The 21,861-nt window shown below is 39.5% G+C and overlaps 1 protein-coding gene across 2 annotated transcripts in view; it reads left to right on the top strand.

Annotated features, from left to right (window-relative positions):
- Window positions 1-21,861, top strand: part of CCDC88C (coiled-coil domain containing 88C) — a 95,132-nt gene that overhangs the window by 49,405 nt on the left and 23,866 nt on the right. For both annotated transcript variants that reach the window (XM_059850163.1, XM_059850162.1), the window contains exons 7-16: window positions 517-657; window positions 1,360-1,544; window positions 2,069-2,150; window positions 2,589-2,747; window positions 8,996-9,142; window positions 11,002-11,146; window positions 13,597-13,778; window positions 16,806-16,943; window positions 18,363-19,433; window positions 21,644-21,771. In XM_059850163.1, coding sequence (XP_059706146.1) covers window positions 517-657; window positions 1,360-1,544; window positions 2,069-2,150; window positions 2,589-2,747; window positions 8,996-9,142; window positions 11,002-11,146; window positions 13,597-13,778; window positions 16,806-16,943; window positions 18,363-19,433; window positions 21,644-21,771 — 2,378 coding nt within the window. The remainder of the gene's footprint in view (window positions 1-516; window positions 658-1,359; window positions 1,545-2,068; window positions 2,151-2,588; window positions 2,748-8,995; window positions 9,143-11,001; window positions 11,147-13,596; window positions 13,779-16,805; window positions 16,944-18,362; window positions 19,434-21,643; window positions 21,772-21,861) is intronic.

Below are 21,861 nucleotides of genomic sequence, written 5' to 3'. Positions count from 1 at the left end.
GAGAGACGTGCCTGATGTTTCTGCTAAATGATTCAGAGTAAATCAATTTAGGTAGGGTAACAGTTGAAAGATACACTGCTGGCAGCAACCAGAGGTATTTCTGCAGCTGATACAGCTCCTCCCAGCTGTACCAGCTGCAAACTGCAAATTCACTGATATTAGGGATTCTTCTCAGTAATGTTCAGTGTGGAATAAGTCCCTTTTGTGTGGAAATCACTTCTGGGTCAGTAGGACAGCTGCACACTTCTAATATGTGAGTGCACATACTATTGATCATAATATTTATCTGATCACTTTTAAAAATCAGATGTAATAATTATAGAAAATGCAAATACCAACAATTTCTGGATAGTGTTACAGTTGAAGTAGTTGCATTTATTATTTCCAGGCTGGATTTGGTAAAATGGATATGTTTTTTAATTTATGGGTAGAAAAAATGGGGGGATGCTGCATATACAGTGAACAAATTTTCAGCTCAGCCAGTGAAAAGACATACTTTTTTGTTCCTCTTCCTAGGTGACTCACAATCAGGAGAATGTCTTTGACTTGCAGTGGCTGGAGCTCCCAGATATGGCCCCAGAAGAACTAGAGTCTCTCTCCAGGAATATGGTTTTCCACCTCAGGAGGCTCATCGATGAGAGAGATGAATGCACAGAAGTATGAGGACATATCTCTCCCATATAGAGCTCATGAGAATCAGCAGATGTGGCCTCCATTCCTTCTCTTGTTGTCATGTTTGTGCACTAGGTTTCTATTTCTTCTGGACCTTTCTACTACACCTCTGAAAGTCTGTAGAAAGATTTTGACTTTTCCATTGATTCTTGCGTAAGCACTAAGATGTGGTGAAATGTGGTAAAGAGCAGTTGAGCAGTGTCTCCATGAAGGGGAGACCAAATGTCTCTCATGTCTGTCCAGTCATTCAGGCAGTGCTTGTTAGTCTCTCTGTTGGCATGTAGCCATTGGGCTCCATTGTCTTCCCTAGTTTTTTTGATTCATCAGTTCCTTTCCCTTCACATCTCTGGAAAAGCCTTCTCCTCTTCTTTAGCCTGGTAATCTTCTGTCATGCTTTTGTCTGTGATTGTGTTAGTTAAAACTGTTAGTTGTTACAGGCTTTTATGAATTCTTCAAGGGAAACAGACTATTTATTTTGAGCTTTGGAAGGGGAATGTTTTATTGGTTGGAGCATAGTGGAGATTCCTTTCCTTTTCTGTGAAACCTTCACTCCTGGCTGTCACTTGAATTCTCTATCATGCCAGATGAGTAATTTCCCAAATCTAAAAATAATTTTTAGGTATTTTTAAAACAATGTATAAATACACTATTTATCTCTCGGAACTACATAGTCTTCTGTATTTCCAGGTCATTGTAGATCTCACTCAAGAAAGAGATTATCTGCAGTCTCAGCAACCACCAAGCCCTCTGAAAGTACCAAGTCCAGATTCTTCACCAGGCCCTGCAAACCCTCTTTCTAATGAAGAAAAGCAGCACCTTGCAGTTGAGCTGGCAGACACAAAGGCTAAATTGAGAAGAATCCGTCAGGAGCTGTAAGTCACCATTATTTTGTGCTTCTAGAGAGACTTGCATATTAAATCTTGTACATCCTGAAAGTGCAGGAGCTCCAACACACTGGCTTCCATAGGTACTCTCAGAATCACACCTTTCAAATCAGAGCAGTAGGAAGCTAGTAGTGTGTCCCATCTTTTCTTCTTTCATAATTGGCCTTTAGATGTAGAGTGAAGGCTACTTCCATTCTTCTTTTTGTGTCTCATCTCTCTCTTCCCCCATTCAAAATACCAGCTGCTAGCTCTGCTTTTTCACTTGAAGTAGAAGCTATCTATGACAGCCAGTGCATCAATGAGATTTGAACAGAGGATCTTAGTATAAAAACAGGGTTGCAAATTCGGATCCATGATATGTGTATATGCCACGAGAAAATGATGAAGCTGTCATAACAAAGAAAATGCTGGGAGATTTTTCTCTTCCTTTACAGATTCCTGGCAGTATCCATATAATCAATATTGTTTTAGGAAAGAAGAAAAATTACTAAGATTTTTCTAATCCTTTTCAGGGAAGAGAAGTCTGAGCAGCTTGCAGATTCTAAGAATGAAGTTGAGCAGCTCACCCTAGAGCTGCAAAAAATAAAGCAAGAGGTGAGATGGGCTTGTTTTACTGTGACAATTTTCCCTATTAAAAAAAAAAAAATCCTGTTTCAGTGTGAGGCTAAAATTACTACTATGTCTGTTTTATAATGAGGAAATCAACTTAGTCCAGCAAGCTGTTTAAAGATTATGGTTGTGGCATAGCAGTGCTATGCTTCCCACTTAACTGTTGAGAGCAGTCTCATCTGTTTCAGCTTGCAAATAGCCTAGTAGTGCCTGAAGCTTGTGTAGCATGAGGCATTAGTAATGTCAGAGGTCCAAGAGGCTGAAGAACCTCTCTGTCTTGTAAAGAATTTACTGGCTACTAGGAGAATTCTTACTCCTTAACCAGAGTAAAGCTATTTTTGTAAGTAAGTACAAAAAACCAAAGTTTAAAGCACACACTTAAAAGTATTAAGTTAGGTTTTTCTCCCTGCTTATCCCTCGCAGAACATGCACCTTGCCTCAGATGCTCGCTCTGCCCGAGCCTACAGAGATGAGCTGGATTCTCTGAGAGAGAGGGCAAACCGCGTGGAGAGACTCGAGATGGAGCTGGTTCGGTGCAAAGAGAAACTTCACGATGTGGAGTTCTACAAAGCTCGCATGGAGGCAAGTGAAAATTAGGAGAAAGATTTGCTGAGTCATCTTTAATGTTTGGCTTTTGTTGTGTTACTGGTTCATGTGTCATTTGTCATTGAGCTGACTGTAGCAGAACATCAGAGCAAGTAGAAGTTTCATAACATGCATCATAGATATTGACTGAGCATTATTAAAACTTCTTTCAGTAGAGGAAGTACTTGGTGCACACAAAATAAATGGCCATTAGTTTTAAAGAACTCTGCTTAGTTCAGCATTATGTGGCTAAACAGGACAGACCTTTTCTGGATGCTTTTGCTAGAGTCCAGATCTTTAGTTTAGCTTTAGGTAAATTCCCTCTGTTCCAAAGTTGTTCCTTGGACAAACATTTTAAATAGCATTTATACATTAGTTAAGTGAATTTCTGGGTGTTTTTCGTTAGGGTTTTGGAGCAGATGCAACTGTTAAAATTTTTAAGGCTGACCTCAGATGACAAATTCTAGGAACCCCTTTTTGCGAATGTTACTTGTAGAAGAAAGGAGAAAAAATTTGGATCCTCCCTAGTGTCATGAGTGGGGTATGTCAATGAGAAGTGTGTGGCTTTGTTGCAGTAATGTCCGTTGCTTAGTCACCTGCAGCTATGCCCATCCTGGAATTATTAATTGAATTAGGTTGCAAAAGACCTTAGAGATCATCTGGCCAAACTCATTGGCTCAGCATGGCTGATGTTAAATTTAGGTAGGACTTCTCTTTCTGTTCTTTCAGTTCTTTGAGGAATTCACACCAAAAGTCTCAGTAATCCATATACATAACACTTCAGCCAAGGTCAAATAAATATCCAGACTGTTGAACCAAATGGAGGTTCAGTAATTGACGGTCTCACTATAATTAGATAAAATTCCATGTCTGAGGTAGAAGAGTGATGTTGCCAGACCTCTGGCTGAGAGCACAGACCTTATTTTTCTGCTCTATAAACTCTACGTTGTAGGTTATTTTTTTTTGTCCTTCTTTAACCTAAGGGGGCAGCTAGCTGTTGTTTCTTATGAATAGGTTCACTAAAATGGATGGTTATTAAATGTAGTAATAGACTATAAAGGCCTGTCTTGCCTCTCGGTAATTCCCAGTTTGCATTAGGAAGAATGAAGCTCTGCCTCTCTCTGTTTTCCTCCCTCAAGCTGGCAAATCAGTCATGCTCTGCCCTGGCACACTGGCTCTCAGTGAGCCATCCTGATGTTTCCCCTTCTGGCTGTGCAGTAGGGGTGCTTAGCTTTACCTGCTGCTCAGATAATTTACCTGGAGCTCGCAGAGGAGTTTTTGTGTCCCCTTCATTTGAGATCAAGGGAGTAGCTTTCTTGATCGTTCCAGAGCCAGCAGTTTCCTGGACTGCTGTCTGCATGTCCTGCACTGCTAATCTTGCTTAACATAGCATTCAGTTAAGAGACCTTCATATTAGTGTTGAATTTCTTCTGACTCTCCTTGCTCTCTCTTCCATCCTGTCAGTTTTTGGTGGAACTGCAGAATGTCAGAGATTAGTGCTGGCTCTCCAGGGATACCTCCCTGCAATACTGTCATGGTTTAACCCCAGCCAGCAGCCAAGCCCCTCACAGCCACTCACTCACTCCCCACCAGTGAGATTAGAGAGTGAATTGGAAGGGTAAATGCTGGAAAACTCACGGATTTAGATAAAGATGTTTTAGTAGGGAAAGCAAAAGCCACACTCACAAGCAAAGCACTCCAAGGAATAAATTCACTGCTTCCCATGAGCAGGCATCTCCAGGAGACCAGAGCCCCATCACATGTAGTGTTGACTTGGAAAGTGAAACACAGTCATTCCAAATGTCCTCCCCTTCCTTCCTCTTCCTCCCACTTGATATACTAAGCATGATACCATATGGGCTGGAATATCCCTTCGGTCAGTTGGAGTCACCTGTCCTGGCTGTGTCTCCTCCCAGTTTCCCATGCACCCCCATCTTCCTTGCCATCCTGGCAGCACAGAAAGCAAAAAAGGCCTTTGCTCTGTGTGAGCTCTACTCAGCAATAACAAAAACGTCTCTCTATTAACACCGTGTTCAGCCAAATGTAAAACACAGCCCCGTACTAGCCATTTGGCCTACCCCAGCCAAAACCAGCACAGATACAGTAGTGGGACCAGGAGTATTTTCCCATTGATCTGGTGCATGTCTAATTTGGAGCCATAGTGTGGCCTTTAGGAAAAGTCACTTTTGTAGCAGCTGAGCTTCTCTAACAGGCAGCAGGATTGAACAGCTGTGTGCAGTGTGCTGTGTGGTTTAGAATAGACAGCGAGTTTCACATTCTCACCACTCCCTCTTGCATCATTGATCAGGTTTTGAATCCAGCCATGGACTGACAGCATTGAGCAGCAGGCAAACTCCACTGGTGTCAGGCTGGTGCATTCAGAGGATTCCACAGGGCCCTGTTCTGTGTTTTTATGGTCATAGAGTAGCATAAAGATTGTGCATACTAGCCAATATCCAGCTTTCCATGGGGCCTCAGTTTTCTGTCAAATCTGACTCAAGTCCTCTGCCCCTCTGAAAGAAGAATTAATGTCTGGGGTCAGTATAGTCTCTGCTTAGATTTGTTCAGGGATATAACATGGTAAAGATTTTTACCTCTAGACAGTACAGTGATTATTCATTTCATGGCATTTACTGGTTGCCAATGGCTTGCTAAGCTCTAACCCTCAAGACCTGAGCAAATCATCCAGAGCATGCAGTGAAAATGTAGATGTGTTCAGCATCAGCTGCTTTTCTGTGGTAATGTGATACCTTAGGGCTCATAGGGTCTTGACAGGGTTGTCAAGATTGGTAGGTGAGAAGAAAAAGAGGATTTAATGTTGTGCATCAATGCAGAAAGCTATTAAATGAGCCCTTAAAATCTTTTCCTTCCTGGTATTGCAGGAGGAGTGCAAAAGGTTGGAATCTGTATGTCAGTGTAACATTTTTAAGGCTTGTGTGGTGTTTCCCTTCTCTCTGTGTCTTGGCAAATTGTTCAGGAGTGACATTTTAATTAAACCATCATTCAAGGAGCATTAATGTCCTCTGGAGCCTTCCTGCTGGGGTTGCTTAACGAGGTCACAAGTGTGAATGTGAAGGAGCAGCTCAGTGCAGGACCATGGAGGTGCTTCTCTGCAGTGCTAAGCTCCCTTCCAGGGTCATCTCCACTGAACCTTTTGTTGTTCCTTGAGATGACATTATTTTCTAAGGCCAAGCAGTATGCCTTGCCCAGTTTTTCTCCTTCTCATCATAATCTAATTTCTATGCAGGATGATGGGAGGAGTCTCTTGTCAATTAAAAGAAATAAAAGCAAAAGCATGTCTTGTATGTTGTCATATGAGTGTTCAGTGTTCGAGTGTCACAAAATGTTAACTGTGTTATAGCTCAGTAGCAACAGCTTCTGAACTGACTGATGGTAAGGGTTTGAATTGGGCCAGATGCATGTGAAAATTCTTTTTTTTTTTCAGATTTAAACAATCTCATTGCTACTTTAGTTTCTTAAAATGTTTCCCAATAACAACCCACCCTGATTGTGCAACCACTTATCCCCAGAGTTAATTGTAACCATCTGAATACACAGTGCACATTGTTAAAGCTATTTCAAGTTACAGTTGATAGGACATGAAACCACAAAATGTAATTCATTTTAAAAAGGGCAAAAGCAGAGTTATACCCTGTGTATTAAACAAAAAAAAAAAATCCACAGCCAGCTGTTTTTGTTGCTGATTTTAAAATAACCTTATAGTTATAAAATAATGTGGGTTGTTTTTTATATTTGAATTATATATTTGGTTATTTTTATATTTGAATTTGTTAATTTGATGAAAAATGAACTTTAATTCCAGTGGAAGCAGCACCACCCCATGACCACCACCTGCTGACTGTCTAACAAGTGTGATTTGTAGCCAGTTAGATTTTTAGGTCAGCTGTGTTATTCCAGCAACTTCTGGGAGATGTTAGTGCTGACATGTGTTAGTTAGGACAGCTTTTCTTCCCATGGAAAGCTCCCATGGACTAATTATTTAAATTATATGAACTTTTCAGTATTAAGACAACCCCAGATCTGAGAGTGAGCAATGTCTGCCTCATCATAGCAGGCATTTCCACCTGGTTATTAATTTAATATTTCATCAGAACTACTTTGAACTGGCATGACTGCCCATCCTGGGTGCTCAATGGAAAGTGCTTCAGTTTTCCATATAGTGCAGCTCCTACTGGTTTGTAGTTTGTACCAGAGCCTGCATATGTGTATGTACTTGGCACATAGTTTGGCTCCTGATGAGACACTAAAATAACTAGTTCTTGCTTGGTAGGCAGTTTTAAGGATAGTTATGAGGTCATGTCTTTGAGGTCAGACACCACTTCAGTTCTTAGGGCTGTGGTCCAGATTGAGTGTGGTGATCTAGCAAAGTAAACTCTTGGCACATTGCTGTTTCATTACAGAGATTCTGGCAGCTTCCATAACACCCAGCAGTTTTTGTGCCATGTACTTTTTCTGGTCTGTCATCTGTTCAGTGTCAGACTTTTAAGTTTGCCCACCCTGAAGTGACCCTGTTAGATCAGACTTGGCCCAAAATGCAGGTTCTGTAACCTTAGTGTTCCAGTATTGTTATTTTAGTTACTTACATACTCAGACATTTTAATTGAAGATGAACCTCTTCACAAGCACTGACATACTTGTCCTTTTAATGCTACTATAGTAGGGAAATTTTTTCTCTTGTGATTTGCAAGTTGGTAGCTGACCCACTGAGAGATCAAGGGCAGTATGATACTGCATAAGGTAGACTTTCCATATTATGCCATATTCAGTCAAGCTGCAACAAACTATGATTAGGGAAGGCTTTTAAATTATGGCCCCCTGTAGAACCAAAAGGCAGGGGGGAGTGGCTGTCATCAGACACGCTTAACTCATTCTTTACATCTTTCTTTTTTTTTTCTTCTTTTCTGTTTGCTTTTTAAATGAATGAGCTTATATAAGGCTGCTTAAGGCTGATTACACCCCAAAAAATGAGAAGATAGTTACTGATTAAGTTGTGAAAGTGATTTGCTCATGCCTGGTGATCTTTCAGGAATTTACTTGGTTTGGATATTTGTGGTCTCAGAGACCAGACATGAACACTGTGTCAGCAGAGACATCACATTTGAAGTCAGTTATCCAGGAATAAACTTGTCTAGCAGTTTGTCCTGTTTGCACATTTTCTGGTTTTGTATATTTCATTGGAACAGCAGAGTGGATGGGGAGAGAATGATGAAGTTTCTGTAGAGAATCAATCTACTTCTTGCCCAGTTGTAACTCATCTGGGGAAAATTCCCTACTGTATCCATTTAATCTTGAATTGCTGATGAATTCCTGCCATAGAACATATGTCTTGGGCTCGAGACTTATCTGAGGCTCAACTAAAGTAAAAGCTGGCAGTGAGGTATTATAGCTTAAAATGAGACATTTTTGATAAATGTGTTTAAAACATGACCAACATTTCATGGCCAGATTTCATGCTTTGTATATTTCATGTTTCCAGAATAAGATACTTGATTGAATAGAGTTCCATTTGATTTGTCATTTGCAAGGAACAGTTGCAGTGCAGTATAATTCACCTGTTTCTAATGGCTACAACAAAGGAATAAATTAAACTTCTACTCACTAAAACCAGATCCCAAAGCTCTAATGAATAAGTGACATGGCTTGTGCAGTTCACACTCATGTGTTTAGTGGGGAAGTGGCATGGAGTGTTAAGTAATAAAGTGTTAAGTGTAAAACAACTTCTGCTGTTAAAGTGAATTAAAATTCTGTTCATGAGAGAGAGAGAGAGAAACTTCATTAAACAGACATTTGCACATGAGTGTACTGAAACAGGAATGTGTATCTTGAATGTATTGATGGATACTGTTCCCCATCCCTTGAAAGTAAATAATCTATTTTGAAGCTGGGAAAACAAGGAACTGATGAATTGGCAAAGGAATTACAACAGTGGAATTGAACAGTTGCTCTTTTGTGTGCACTTCTTGATCTAGCCTCATATAAAGCAAAATAAACTCTGTTAATCTTTTAAAAGTCAGGAAAAAAACCCTAAGAAATATAGATTTACTTGCATAGTGACTGAAAGGTAATAAAAAATACTATCATCTCTCATTAAAATATTAAGTAAAAGTCTTGCTATGAAGTAAACATGTCAGATTTTCTTCTTGTTTTTTTCCAATGTCACTTTCTTAAAATCCCTTGGTCTATGAAAAGTCAGTAAGAAATTAATAATGTTACTTTTTTCCTAGGAATTAAGAGAAGACAATATTGTGTTAATTGAAACAAAAGCCATGCTAGAAGAACAGCTGAACATAGCAAGAGCTCGTGGTGATAAGCTGCATGAATTAGAGAAGGAAAATTTGCAGTTGAAATCCAAACTTCATGATGTAGAGCTGGTATGCACTTTCTTTTTTCATTATGCTAATTTTTTAAACTTCCATTTTTATCTTTACATTACAAAATCAAGTCACAGAAACTGGTAGAGACAGGCAAATAAATCAATAGTGCTTTTGAAGAGGTTTTTAGATTGAACTTTCTGTGCATGATTTCTTGAAATAGTGTAATGTTAACAGTGTAGTTATTGCCAATGTTACATTGTATGAGACTGAGGGGTTTTTATGCAGAAGGTACATCACAATTTTATAATACAATCTGCTTTCATGCGTTTTGTCAATCGAGATACTAAAATCTGTTTAAGTAGAAATCTCTTAGATTAGGAAATTAAATCTACTCTAGTAAATAGTCTTTCTTGTTGGGAACAAAATCCCCAGCCATTGCAGAGTCTTTAAGAATCCATTACCACTGTAAGGGACACAAAATTCTAGAATTTCATTATGTTTAAATCAGAGATATTTTATTTTAAGAGTTTTATTGCTTCATAAATAAGGAAAGTTAATAAGTGGGAGACTATTGTCTACAAACAAAAAGCAACGCTGGACATCATAAACCCACTAGAAATAATAAATACTCTTTTATCTCTTGTGTTTTACTTCACAGTCTCCTCCTCGTATCTCACCATGATTTGAATTCTTGTGGTTTATCTATAGAGGATTTTCAACAGGTTCTGTTGGAACTGAAAATGTGGAGGGTGCTGTATGGGATTACTGAATCTCAGTGTACATCAGTGACAAGGGGTGTCCCTCAGGGATCCATATTGGGACCAGTGTTACTTAATGTCTTCATTTATGATATTGTCAAAGGGTTCTAGTGTACTGTCAGTGGATTTGCAGATGGCACCAAGCTCCTGGAGGGAGCGTAAAAGAAAGATGGTGGAAGACATTTTACAAGGGCATGTGGTGATAGGACAGAGGGAATGGCTTCAAACTAAAAGAGAGTAGGTTTAGATTAGATAGTAGGAAGAAGAAATTCTTTTCTGTGAGGGTGTTGAGGCACTGAAAGAGGTTTCCCAGAGAAGTTGTGGATGCCTCATCCCTAGAAGTGTTAAAGGCCAGGTTGGACAGAGCTTTGAGCAATGTGGTCTAGTTGGAATGTCACTTCCCTTGGCAAGAACTGCATCATCTTTAGTGTCCCTGTCATCCCAAGCCATTTTACAATTCTATGATTCAGGATATTATAAAGGTCATGTCATGCTCAGCTTCTCCCAAGTTGCTGGAGATTTTGCATGCTTTTCTGGTGACTTGATGAATTTTTGAGTTTTGGTTTCTGAAAAGCTGAGAACCACTGAGGCAGCATTTCGGTTAGCACAAAAGCAAATGGCCCATATAGTCACAAGAAGCAGCAATAGATTCATTCTCCAGGTCTGTTTTCAGGAGATAGAATTCAAATTATGAGACAGGTGTTACTTGCTGATCCATACAACTGTGTCCAAGTTTGATGTGATTAGTTGAAGCTCTGCAGAGTTCAAGGTTCTATCTGAAGAACTTCCAGTGTGTCAGAGCATGATGCTGCATGTTTTTGAAGAGCTTAGCTCTGGAGACATCTTGAATCCAGTCTGCCATACTAGTCCTGGCTTGTGGTGGCCCTGTCATCACCCAGTGAGTTCTTGCTGCCATTCCCCTCTCTCCAAGTGTATCATGGACCAGAGCTGGTGCTGAACCGGGCCAGTTGGGCTTTGCTTTCTGGGGCTCATACAGGTAGCCCACAGCAGACATTTAATCCTGAAGATATATTTCATTATAAAACCCCAGTGTTTAAGGAGATTCTTCTACCCTCAACATACACTGTGCTTGTAGCAGCTCAGCCTGCAGTCTTAGAGGTGAGCTGAACACTCTTCATTCACGTGTGTCTTGCACAGGACCGGGACACAGACAAGAAGAGGATTGAAGAGCTGCTGGAGGAGAACATGGTCTTGGAGATTGCACAGAAACAGAGCATGAATGAGTCTGCACACCTAGGCTGGGAACTAGAACAACTGTCTAAAAGCACTGATCTTGCAGATAGTGAGTACCACCTGGGGTAGCTATGGTGTTTGTGGTCTGTTTCAGAATAAACAGATTGGTTGACTGAGATGGGAACAGAAGTTGAATCCAAGATTGGAAAGCTTCTCTCATTCAGCCACTTGACTTTGACTTTCATTTTTTTGAGCTTCTAAAATGTATTCCTCTTCCTTTAACTCTCTTTTGAAAGCATCAGAATGTTTTCCTTGTGTTATGTTCATCACTGAGAGAATGAATTTTAAGTATTACACTTTAATAAAAATTAAAAAACAAAGCTTTGTAAATGACACAGCAGAAATGTCACATTAATATTTCTAACTGAATGGTTGGGTGGAGTCTGTGATCTTTAGTGTTCTTTAGTACAGTTAATACAGACAGTTATGTGGTCTTTAAGTCCCAGGAAGTAATGTATGCTGAAGTCATTTATTTTTACAAGATAATGAAAAATGTGTGCAGTTAAAATAACTGGCTGATTTTTTTTCTTTGAGTGGTTGATTTGATTTCCGTAGCTATCACAAACATAGCTTATTCTTTCTTCACTGGACAGGTTTTAGCATTGGTTCCTGTGTTTAACATTTCTTCTATTACACCAGCCTAAATAATGATTCTAAGTGGAACTTGGGAAATACAAGCTATTTCCTCTAATTCAACATGCAGCTTTGAGTTTTGAGTATTCACCCTATTTTGCTAAGACTTGCATGTTTGGCTTTGTGAGCCAGGAACAGTTGAACTTGAAGACAATGGAATAAATTAGAGTAAGCAGATGTTAAGTTTTCAGTGAAACTGTCTAGAATAGCTTTGTTTTGTAAAACAGCTGTGTGTGTGGCTGGCACCAGTTCTGCAATCTTCTTGCTGTCCAGGATCCGAGTTCTCTTCACTAAGATTAATGGCTAGTTAATTGTTACTTCTAAATAATAGTCTTGCAGAGCAGGTTATGTTAGCCTGAGAAATGAATGTCACTCTATTACTCCTTCTGTGTAATCAACAATATTGCTCATTGTGTTAGTGGGGGGAAAACACAGTTGTCTCAAAACTTAAAAATTTTGATCAAGAGTAGTTCAGGAAAACGTAAAAATACCTAAATTTTATGGCCTGTTTAAAACACCAAGTTTTGTTCCCTTCCTGGTTTGCTTTCACTGTTGATGTAATAGAGGGAAGAATGCTAGTTACCTCTTATTTACTGATTTCTATCAAACATAACTTTAAAAATTTGCTTGAGTGACTTAGCACTGCACTGATGTGTAGCATTTTAGCACTGGAGCTTCAGAAGCTCTCTGATTAACCAAAGAAGAAGAATGAGGACCTGAGAGCATCCATAAATTTGTATTCAGTAGGAAAATAAAATGGTGAAGGAAGCGGATTTTTTTTTTTAAAGAACATTTAACTTTGGACTTAATAATTTTAAAAATAAGCATGGAAAAAAGTAATTTAGGTGGACTTCACTTCAGAACAGAACTCAACTGGAGTATTTAGTTAGTATATGTTAAGTATTTGAGTCTTTACTTGACCAAAGTTTTCCAGGTGATGCTCTGCAAAAGAGACAAACAGAATTTTACCAATCTCAGAAAGTTGCCAACTTAAAGTACTCAGTGTGCTGTAGTGCTTATTTAGAAGGAGTTACTAATTTTCTTCAGTTTAAAGACAGTGTTAAAGTCAATTTCATATGAAATGTGGTTTTGAGGTGATGGGTAGCAATTATTTCATGTGTACAAGAAGGTTGCTCTTGTAATTATTCAAATGCTAGGCAGAGAAATTACCAGAGCAGTGAGGCTCAGGTGATGGATTTGAGGCTGAGAAGTAGTGAGGCTTTTGATCTACAAGCATTGAGTAAAACATCTCTGTTGTAAGACTTGAATAAATTTAGTTCTGAGATGTCAACTTCAGACACTTCTCAGATCAGACACTTCTCAGATCAGTATTATAATAATTTACTAGTAGTAAATTATTCTCTGTGCTTCAGCATACTCTTGATGAAGAAGCTATAAAGATAAGCACTGGAATTCTCTTTTGTAAGAATTTTTTCCATGACTGAATGTGATTGAATACCTGAGTTTTCACTAGCTCTTGGAAGTGCACCACCTTGCTGTTTTAGCAAAAACTTAGCAGGGGTTTACTTTATGCCACAGTTTATTTCTGTGATGAAAGTCTGAGATGGTATCACACTATATTTTGTTACTAACATTAGACATGCTCCCAACGTGACTAAAGCAAATTTAAGGCGAGTTAAGAAGAATAAGCAACTTTTTAGATGGCTGGCTGTTAAGATATTTATTGAAGGTATTAGTGGTCATCTGTGAAAATGGGTTCTGGTTTTAACCAAGTATTTGCTTAGCAGTCAAGCTGAAACTGTAAGACTGACAGCAATAATCTTCATACAAGTGGATCTTGTGCACCTCAGAAGGAGACATTGGTGAATTGATTGATGCCACCTTCTGCTTCTCCTGTTTCAACAGCCAGAAAGTCCTTTGTGTTTGAGTTGAATGAATGTGCTTCAAGTCGAATACTGAAGCTAGAGAAGGATAATCAGAGCTTGCAGAACACAATCCAAGAGCTGAGAGATGCCTCCTTGACCTCCAGAGAGAGCAGCCTAAAGTTTGTGGAACTGGAAAAGGAAAATCAGCAGCTTAGCAAAAAGGTAATTTGTTCACAGGGGCAAATGGAGCTCTTAGTTTTTTTAAACACGGTGCACAAAGGGCTGTGCAGCATTCCTGAATCATGAGAGTTTTCAGGGAGTTCACTTGTGATCCCCATAAGATTGACCATGATTTTGGTTCTGTCTATTTAATTGCATTCTAGTGCAATTGAATTCTAATAATTTTATTTAATGCCTTCTACTTCACTGCCTGCTTACGTGCATCACAGTAAGAAAAAGTGACTGTTCCTGTTAAATTAAAGCTGGTTTTCAGTGCCTCTCTGCCCCTGTCAGATTGTACTGTTGATTGTGTCCCTCTCTGTTGTCTCACAGAAAGGAAGCCATGGTCACATTGAACTATTTTTGGTTTTTGAAAGTTAAATAATTTTTACATGTAAGTCAAATAAATTACACAGGTGAATTCAGGTTAGTATATTCTAAATGTCTTTCTTGCTGTCCAGAGTCCTGGACCTGCTTTTTCTTTTTCTTGTCCTCTTAGATGTTATAAATTCTCTGGTGTTTCTCTCTCTATAAAGACCTTAGGTCTTTCCATCTTTGTAACAAACATGTAGGTCTTTACTTCGTAAATTTACTTCCATGTACATGTGTTGCACTCTGTTATTAACTTTGATCACATTTAGCTCAAATGCCAGCTCAGTCCATGTCCTTTTGAAATGCACTGCTCAGTTCACCTCCAACTACCAGCCTTATTTTTGTCTGACTAGTTACTTGATTCCTCAGTTCTGATGAATTGAGCCAAATGCTGCTGGGAAAAAAGGATGCTTCCTACTCTAAAGTATAAAATATTTTCATGTTGGATTTTTCCACATTCCTACTGTTCATAAATTATCCAGAATATAAGGCTCATTTCTCCTTTTCCCATTACTTACACCTGTGTGTGTGAGCAATTGATGCCAGGATTTCAGTTCTGTTTGGCTTGCCTGTGAGCTAGCTGAATCCCTTAAAGGACAAGGGGAGAGAGCACCTACATATGAAATACTGCTTGTGGATTCCTAGATTGTAACAAGCCCATTTCTCTGCTAGGGAGAGCAGTGTCCAGCACTGGATCATTCCATCTTCTGCAGAGATTCATTTGCTAAGTTGAGATCAGTTCTGCTTTTTTTTCTTTCTTTTGTGAAAAAGGAAAACTGCAAAGATTCAGTTTACTCTAATTTTCCTTCCACACTTCCATTTATGACCTGTTGTGTATAAGTAATTCAATCCAGCTCTAATTTACATGCCTAAAACTGGAGGTGGAGGCATAGAAGGCACTCAGCAGATACCTGTGGTGTACTGCAATTTAAGTCACTTGAACAACTGTGATCAACCTCTGGCTTTGCCCCAGGCAGATTCCTGTGGGCACCTCCTGTTATGGCACTGTATTGGTGCCAGCAGTTGTGATTCCCCTCAATTAGAGTGCAGTAAGGTGTGCCAGGGGAAATAATAGGCAAAGTCTCTGATTTGTTACAAAATGTTTGCTACAGTGGGCAGGGGAGAGTGCAAGAGCTCTGGAGGAGTGTTAAAGTCAAGCATGTGTAAGTCAGAGGACAAGAGATAAAGAAGTATTTTTCTCAAATGTTCTGTGTCTTTGGGGTTCTTTTGGTAACTTTCCTGAGATAACTACAGTAAAACCCTGTCTCCCTGAAATTTTTTAACTGAGCTGAGACTTCATCCACTGTCTGAGACTTTCAAAAATTGTTGTTGGAATATTCTTGTTTATCTGCTGATCTAGTGGTTGGTGGGATCATGTAGCTAAAACAGGATTATTCTGGTAGTACCAGAGGAGATGCTATAAAGAAGTTATGTACATTTTTTTTTTCCTTTTTACAAGGTTTTCACAGAAGCTGGTAGTAGAAAACCCTCCTTTCAGGCACCCTCAAGTAGTAGCAGTCCAAGTACCTCTCTGTTTTCTGTGCCTTTCTGACTTAGTGAAAAGAGCTGTAAATAGTAATGTCTTACTTGCCTCCAGTTTTCTGGGAAGTGCAGATGAAGATCAGCTATTGCTGAGCTACTGAGTTTGTTGCAGCTTTCCCTGAACAGCTCCTTTGAGACCAATGAACCTCCACATGGTTACATTTCTGGCTGCTGAGCCCTCCTTATCTCCAATCTGGGCAGCCCCTGCTTGTTTAAACACTTCCTGTAATGAGGGCATGTTGACATAGGCAGAGCCCAGCCTCCAGCTATTTCCCACTTGTAAGAATTAGGTTTAATACCCATTTCATTGACATTTTCACTGTTGGCAGAGTTGATAATACCAAAAGAAAAATGAGCTGATACTTGTGCAGAGCTGTAGGTGCTCATAGTACTTTGCAAGTTTAAAAAGGAGTTATTTCCTGACTTGGGAAGTACAGTTCCCAGAACCTCTTGTTCTAAGTACTGAAGAGCTACTGCTTCTCTGCTTCTCATGCATTACAAGTACAACTTTCAAAATTAATAATAAGAAAACTTTGTAGGACTGGAGCCTAATTCACAAATCTTTCCACTGCAGTATCTTCACCTGCTAGGGAAAAGAGAACACAGAACAGAACACAGGGAGTGAGAGCATGAAATTGATCACTCCAGTGCTTCAGTGTTTTTCCTCTGTTCCTGTTTTAGGTTGTTGTTTTGGTCTTTTAGTGCTGTTGCTCACTGAAGTGTCTTAATAACTGCCTGCATTAACTGGTAGAGTAAGACCATAAGGGATGGAGAGGTTAGGAGGAGGCAAGTTCCTCAGGAAGGGGAGCACCAGAAACTTAATCCCTGTTGGCAGGAGCTCAACAGGGCATTCTGCAGGCAGGTGAACTAAGCATTTCTTACTGCTGTGCCTTATATGCTCTGATCTTAAAAGGCATGAAGAAGATTCTTAGCACTGTGAGAAAAACAAGACAGTCCATTTCCTCCTCTGAGACTGGTAACTGCAGGAGAGAGGGATTTAATCTTTTAGCCATAGTCCCCATCTCATTTCTCTCTGGTCTTCAAAATGACCTAAAGTGCAGACAGTCCTTGTGTCCAGCTGTGGTTGATGTGTTTTGGTGTGTTCTCTTCACACAGATTGAGAAGTTGCAAAATCAAATTGAAAAAGAGAAGCAAAGCAATCAAGATTTGGAAACCTTGAGTGAGGAGCTGATAAAAGATAAAGAGCAGCTACAAGTTGTCATGGAGACTCTAAAAGCCGACAAAGACAGACAGGTGTGAACTTCTCAAATGTAATATAGCAACACGTGCTCAGTGATGGTAATTCAGTGATGCCATTTACAGCATCTGGTTCTCTCAGGGAGATAAGGCAATTTGTGCTATTAAGTGCAGGTTGAGCTTGTTCAAATCTAGGTGAAAATCTTCAAGTGTAAAAGCCCAGCATGTTTTGCTGATTCCTGCTCTTGTTACCGTAAGGGGATCTTCAGGCTATTATATGAACAGACATTCCCCCTTGAGGGAAAAAAGCCCTTGGATCATACTAAATGGAATACCAACTGGTTTTAGGATGTGCAAATAAATCCCCATTTTGTTGCTGAAGGTTGGTCTTCCACCACCTGCATGGCATGATTGGTTTGGTTGAGGGTCTTTAGCCACCCAGCCTTTTTGCTCTATTTAAAAGAGATGCTGAGAAAGTACTTAATGTCTTCTGGATTAATATTTTAATTGCCCTTCAGCTTTTACCACTGTGCTGCAGTTCATGTGCAATGCCTAAAAACTCTTCTATAACAGGTTTGTGCAAGTATCATCTGTACTGATTTGACAAATGTAAAAAATACAGACACAGATCATTAGAGACTGGTCTGAATAGTCTCAACCTGTATTAAAATCTACTCTTAAGTTTTTGTGAGGTGAAAATTAAATAGCAAAATGTCTAATTTGTGTAGTTCTTTTCATCTTGAAGAATTTTTACCCAGACTTCTCCCTGGGAAGCTGCACTTTACCAACAAAGTCTTATATTTTAGTTAGAACTAATACAGGCTCTTTGTGGCAGGAATTAATAGATGGTTTGAAGGTAGGGCAGGAAGTAAAACCAGAATTATTCCCAGTTGTTAAAAAAAAAAGCAGTTTGTGGCTTTTTTCAAGTCTAGGCCCTTTTGATTTGTGTGGATGTTGTCTAGTATAAGAACCAAATGCAAATTGCAGTCTAAATTACAATTGCATCAGCTGAAATTTTACCAGTGGTGTAAGTGTACTGTCCTTACAGGAAGTGTGTCTTTAATGGCATCTGTAACTGCTCTACATTTTCAAGTATTCTGAGGTTCCCGGCACCTTTCCAGCGATAGTTTTAGTCTTCAGGTCCCCAAGATGAAGGTAAACCTAGATTGAAAGATACCCTCTATTAAAATGATTTGTAACAAAGCATCTTCTCCAAGGCGTTCTCTGAAGGTCCACTGTCTGCTTTCTCCTTTTGCCCCAGCCTTCTTGGATGGTAGCAGGAATGTAGCAGTTTTAAATTTATTAAAATCAATTTTTTTATAGTTTGGGTTCTTGGTTACCAAGTCAATAATTTACTGAGAAATTTTTCTTGGATTAAATGGATATGATTTTGTTAACGGTTATCTCTCTGCTCTAGGACTAATTTGTACCACACTTGTAAGTAGATGAATAACATTTGCACAACTGTTTCTGTAGATAAAAGACCTTAAACAAGAAAATGATCACCTTAATCAAGTTGTCTTATCCCTGAGAGAAAGATCACAAGTGAGCAGCGAGGCAAGAGTGAAAGATATTGAAAAAGAGAACAAAATCCTTCATGAAACAGTAACTGAGACAAGTAGCAAACTGAGCAAGCTGGAATTTGAGAAGAAACAATTGCAAAAGGATTTTGACCAGGTTAGAGAAAAAGTGGAAAGAGTGGAAGAAATGGAAAAAGAGCTCCACCGGCTGGAGAGGGAGAATGAACAGCTCACAAAAAAGGCAGCAGTGATGAAAATAGTGACAGAAAAAGTGGAAGTTCTTGAGCAAGAGAATGGTGATCTGGAAGTGGAAAATAGGAAATTAAGAAAATCCTTGGACACATTACAAAATATTTCTATCCGTCTTGGTGACCTGGAAAGGGACAACAAGCAATTGGATGAAGAAAATCTGGAACTTAGAAGAGTGGTAGAGACCATGAGATTTACTAGCGCAAAAATGGCACAAATAGAAGCAGAAAATAAAGATTTGGAGAGAGAGAAAGAGGACTTAAGAAAGAATGTGGAAATGTTAAAAGCAATGAACAAGAAATCAGAGAGGCTGGAGCTAAGCTATCAGAGTATCAGTTCTGAAAACCAGAGACTTCAGCAAATTGTGGAGAACAGCAGTAAAAAGATCCAGGAATTAGAAAAAGAAGTTCAAGGAATGGAGAGTGAAAATCAGGTCCTCCAGAGGAACCTTGAAGAGCTAAAGGTTTCTGCCAAACGGCTAGAGAGCTTAGAAAAGGAAAACAAAGCCCTAGAACAAGGAATGTCTCAGCTGGAAAAAGACAAAAAAATGCTAGAGAAAGAAACGAAACGGCTTTGGCAGCAAGTGGAGCTGAAAGATGCTATTTTGGACGACAGTACAGTAAAGCTAGCAGTCGCTGAGAAGGAAAACAAGACACTAGAAAAGGAAATTGCTCGATTCAGAGAGTCATCTTGTAAACTGAAAGAGTTTGAAAAGGACAATAAAGACCTCCTAAAGCAAGTTACAATTGATAAGAGAACACTAGCTACACTGAGAGAGGTAAGCAAGTTAATTCTACTGGGTTCAATGCTGCTATTTTTTTTTTTCAGCTCAGTGAAGTACTAAAGGGATATATCTGTCCCACAGGAGATCTTCACAGCCTTAACAGTCTCTCGAAAGTGTTGACTTGGAAAGTGGAGCATGCCAAGAACTGCACTTGGTGCAGTTGGGCAGTGTCCACAATACAGTCTCTAAATTACATCTTTTTTTCATGCAGAATAAGAGTTTACAGCAGCTCTTATGTGGAGCTTATTAACCAAACACTTTGATGCTTTCTCTAATCATGACTACAAAATTGTTTGCTAACTTGAGAGTTCCAGCAGGGGAGATGGACTCTCAGGTCTAGAAATTTCTAGCACTTGCTGAGGACACGTAGACATCCCTGTTCTGAAAGAGACAAACCATCCCAAATGACCAACCTAAACCAGCTCTGCACCAAGATTTTGCTTTACAGCTACCTTACAGCATCTTTCCCCAAATGCTTCCCTGCTGGATGAGAGCATGCTAAGCAGTAGTAATCTCTGCCTGTGCCAAGCATTAGGACATTGGCAATCTGAGGATGTGTGTGCTAGAGCATGACACTCTTATAAGTGGCCTATGAGCAGATTCAGATTATTGCAGTTTGCTCTCATTGCCTGTCCTGGCTGCTGTTGTCCTGCCAGCACCAGATTTCCTGTGAAGGACTGTTAAAATGAAAAAGGGTTGTGCTGCAGTAGCTCAGTGAAATAGATGAGTTTAGCAAGATTAATTACAGTAAGCAACTGCTTACCTCAAGGTTTAGTTTTATTTCAATTTTTGAAGCATTAGTATAATTTTGAGGAGGAGAAATAAAAGTCTGTCAGAAACACTTGACACGGTCCCAAGTTATGTTTCTATCTGACTTTCCTTAAAAATTATTAAAACAATATAATTTCTGAGAAGGCTCCTCTATAATCTTTCCGTTCTCAGAATTTTGCAGATTTCCAGTGGAGCACACCCATACAGTAGCCCATCTTCTCTTCTTTAGTTGCTTTCTATGGATCCTGCAGAAAGAGTTCATGGATGTTGATGATCTGTGTACAGATCACTGGACTGGCACTGACCTTAACTATATTTTTTACCTTGCCGTGTGAATGAATTCATGGCTAAATTTTTGATGTCGGAGGACTGTTGAATACCTACAGATTGACAAAGTATTTTTATAAAATTTTATTTTTGATTCTGTTGGATATTCAGGATAATATTTTTTATTTAAAGTTCTTCAGTAGCTTTTTTGTACTTAATGTGTTTAAGAAAACTTTTAGCAGAAACACAAGCAATGTAGATCTCTATGATGCATTTGTATTTCAGAGAATTTTGAATGGTAGGGATCTTCACACTTAGCTATGCACCAAAAATAATCTGTCCTTTTTAGAAATGCAGGTGGCACTATGTCTCTCCGGGCCATTTCCACACAGACCACTTTACTGGCAGGACAGCAAAGCATTGTCCCAGTAAACCTTCTGGTACAGCACCACCAGGTCTTCTCCTTGTATGACTTCCTTGCTGGGGTCTGCTTTAGTTTCTTCCCAAAGAAACATAAATGAAACCAGGCTGCATCAGTAGATACTAGAATGAGTGACCAAGCTCTCATGTCCAGAGCTGCCCTGTCTCTTACTCTACAGTGTAGTTACACTTCTGAAATTTTGGGCAGTAATTTACCATATGTAAGAAACTCAGTGCATTATTCACTGCTGACCCTGTTACCAAGTTCCTTGGTAATAACATCATAGCCACAATACCTCAGGAGACTTCCATACTGAAGTCCTGTGTGTGTTGCAGCAGTGCTGGCAGGGCTTTTTGTCCTAGCTGAGAGGTGGAAACTCCCCCTTGCTGGTGTCCCCTGCCCTGCACACATCCTTGTGTGGCACAGAGATGGGGTGGTGTCTCCTGGCCTGCACATTCACTCCTTCAGCAGGCAGGCACAAAGCCAGTGTTGGCAGAAGTAGCTCAGTACAGTGAGTGAAACAAAGGCCAAAAGAAGCATTCTGCAGATTTATTTCAAGTGACCTATAAATAAAACCAATCAGTTTAATTCTGCACTCAGCTGTCACTGATGAAGAATTTTAGCTGACCTACTTGAAACTAGGATTTTATCCAATGAATTTTTCAGTACTCTTAAAAAAATGTATAGTGCTGGATAATTACCACCACCCTTTGCATAGCAGCTAATTGTGTTAATGCTGTTTCAGGATTTGGTCCTGGAGAAGCTGAAGAGTCAAAAGTTGTCTAGTGAGCTGGACAAACTGAGCCAGGAACTGGAGAAGATGGGCTTGAACAAAGAGCTGCTGCTGGAGGATGATAATGGCAATGATGACACGTAAGGAAACTGAGCTCTTCTAGTCATTCTTTCGACTCAGCCTAACTGAAGCCCTTTGCCTTTCTTTTTGGTTCTCATCTGCCTCCTTGC

Source organism: Haemorhous mexicanus, chromosome 6, assembly GCF_027477595.1.
Source record: "Haemorhous mexicanus isolate bHaeMex1 chromosome 6, bHaeMex1.pri, whole genome shotgun sequence".
Classification (NCBI taxonomy): domain Eukaryota; kingdom Metazoa; phylum Chordata; class Aves; order Passeriformes; family Fringillidae; genus Haemorhous; species Haemorhous mexicanus.
This window is presented reverse-complemented; position numbering and strand designations above follow the sequence as displayed.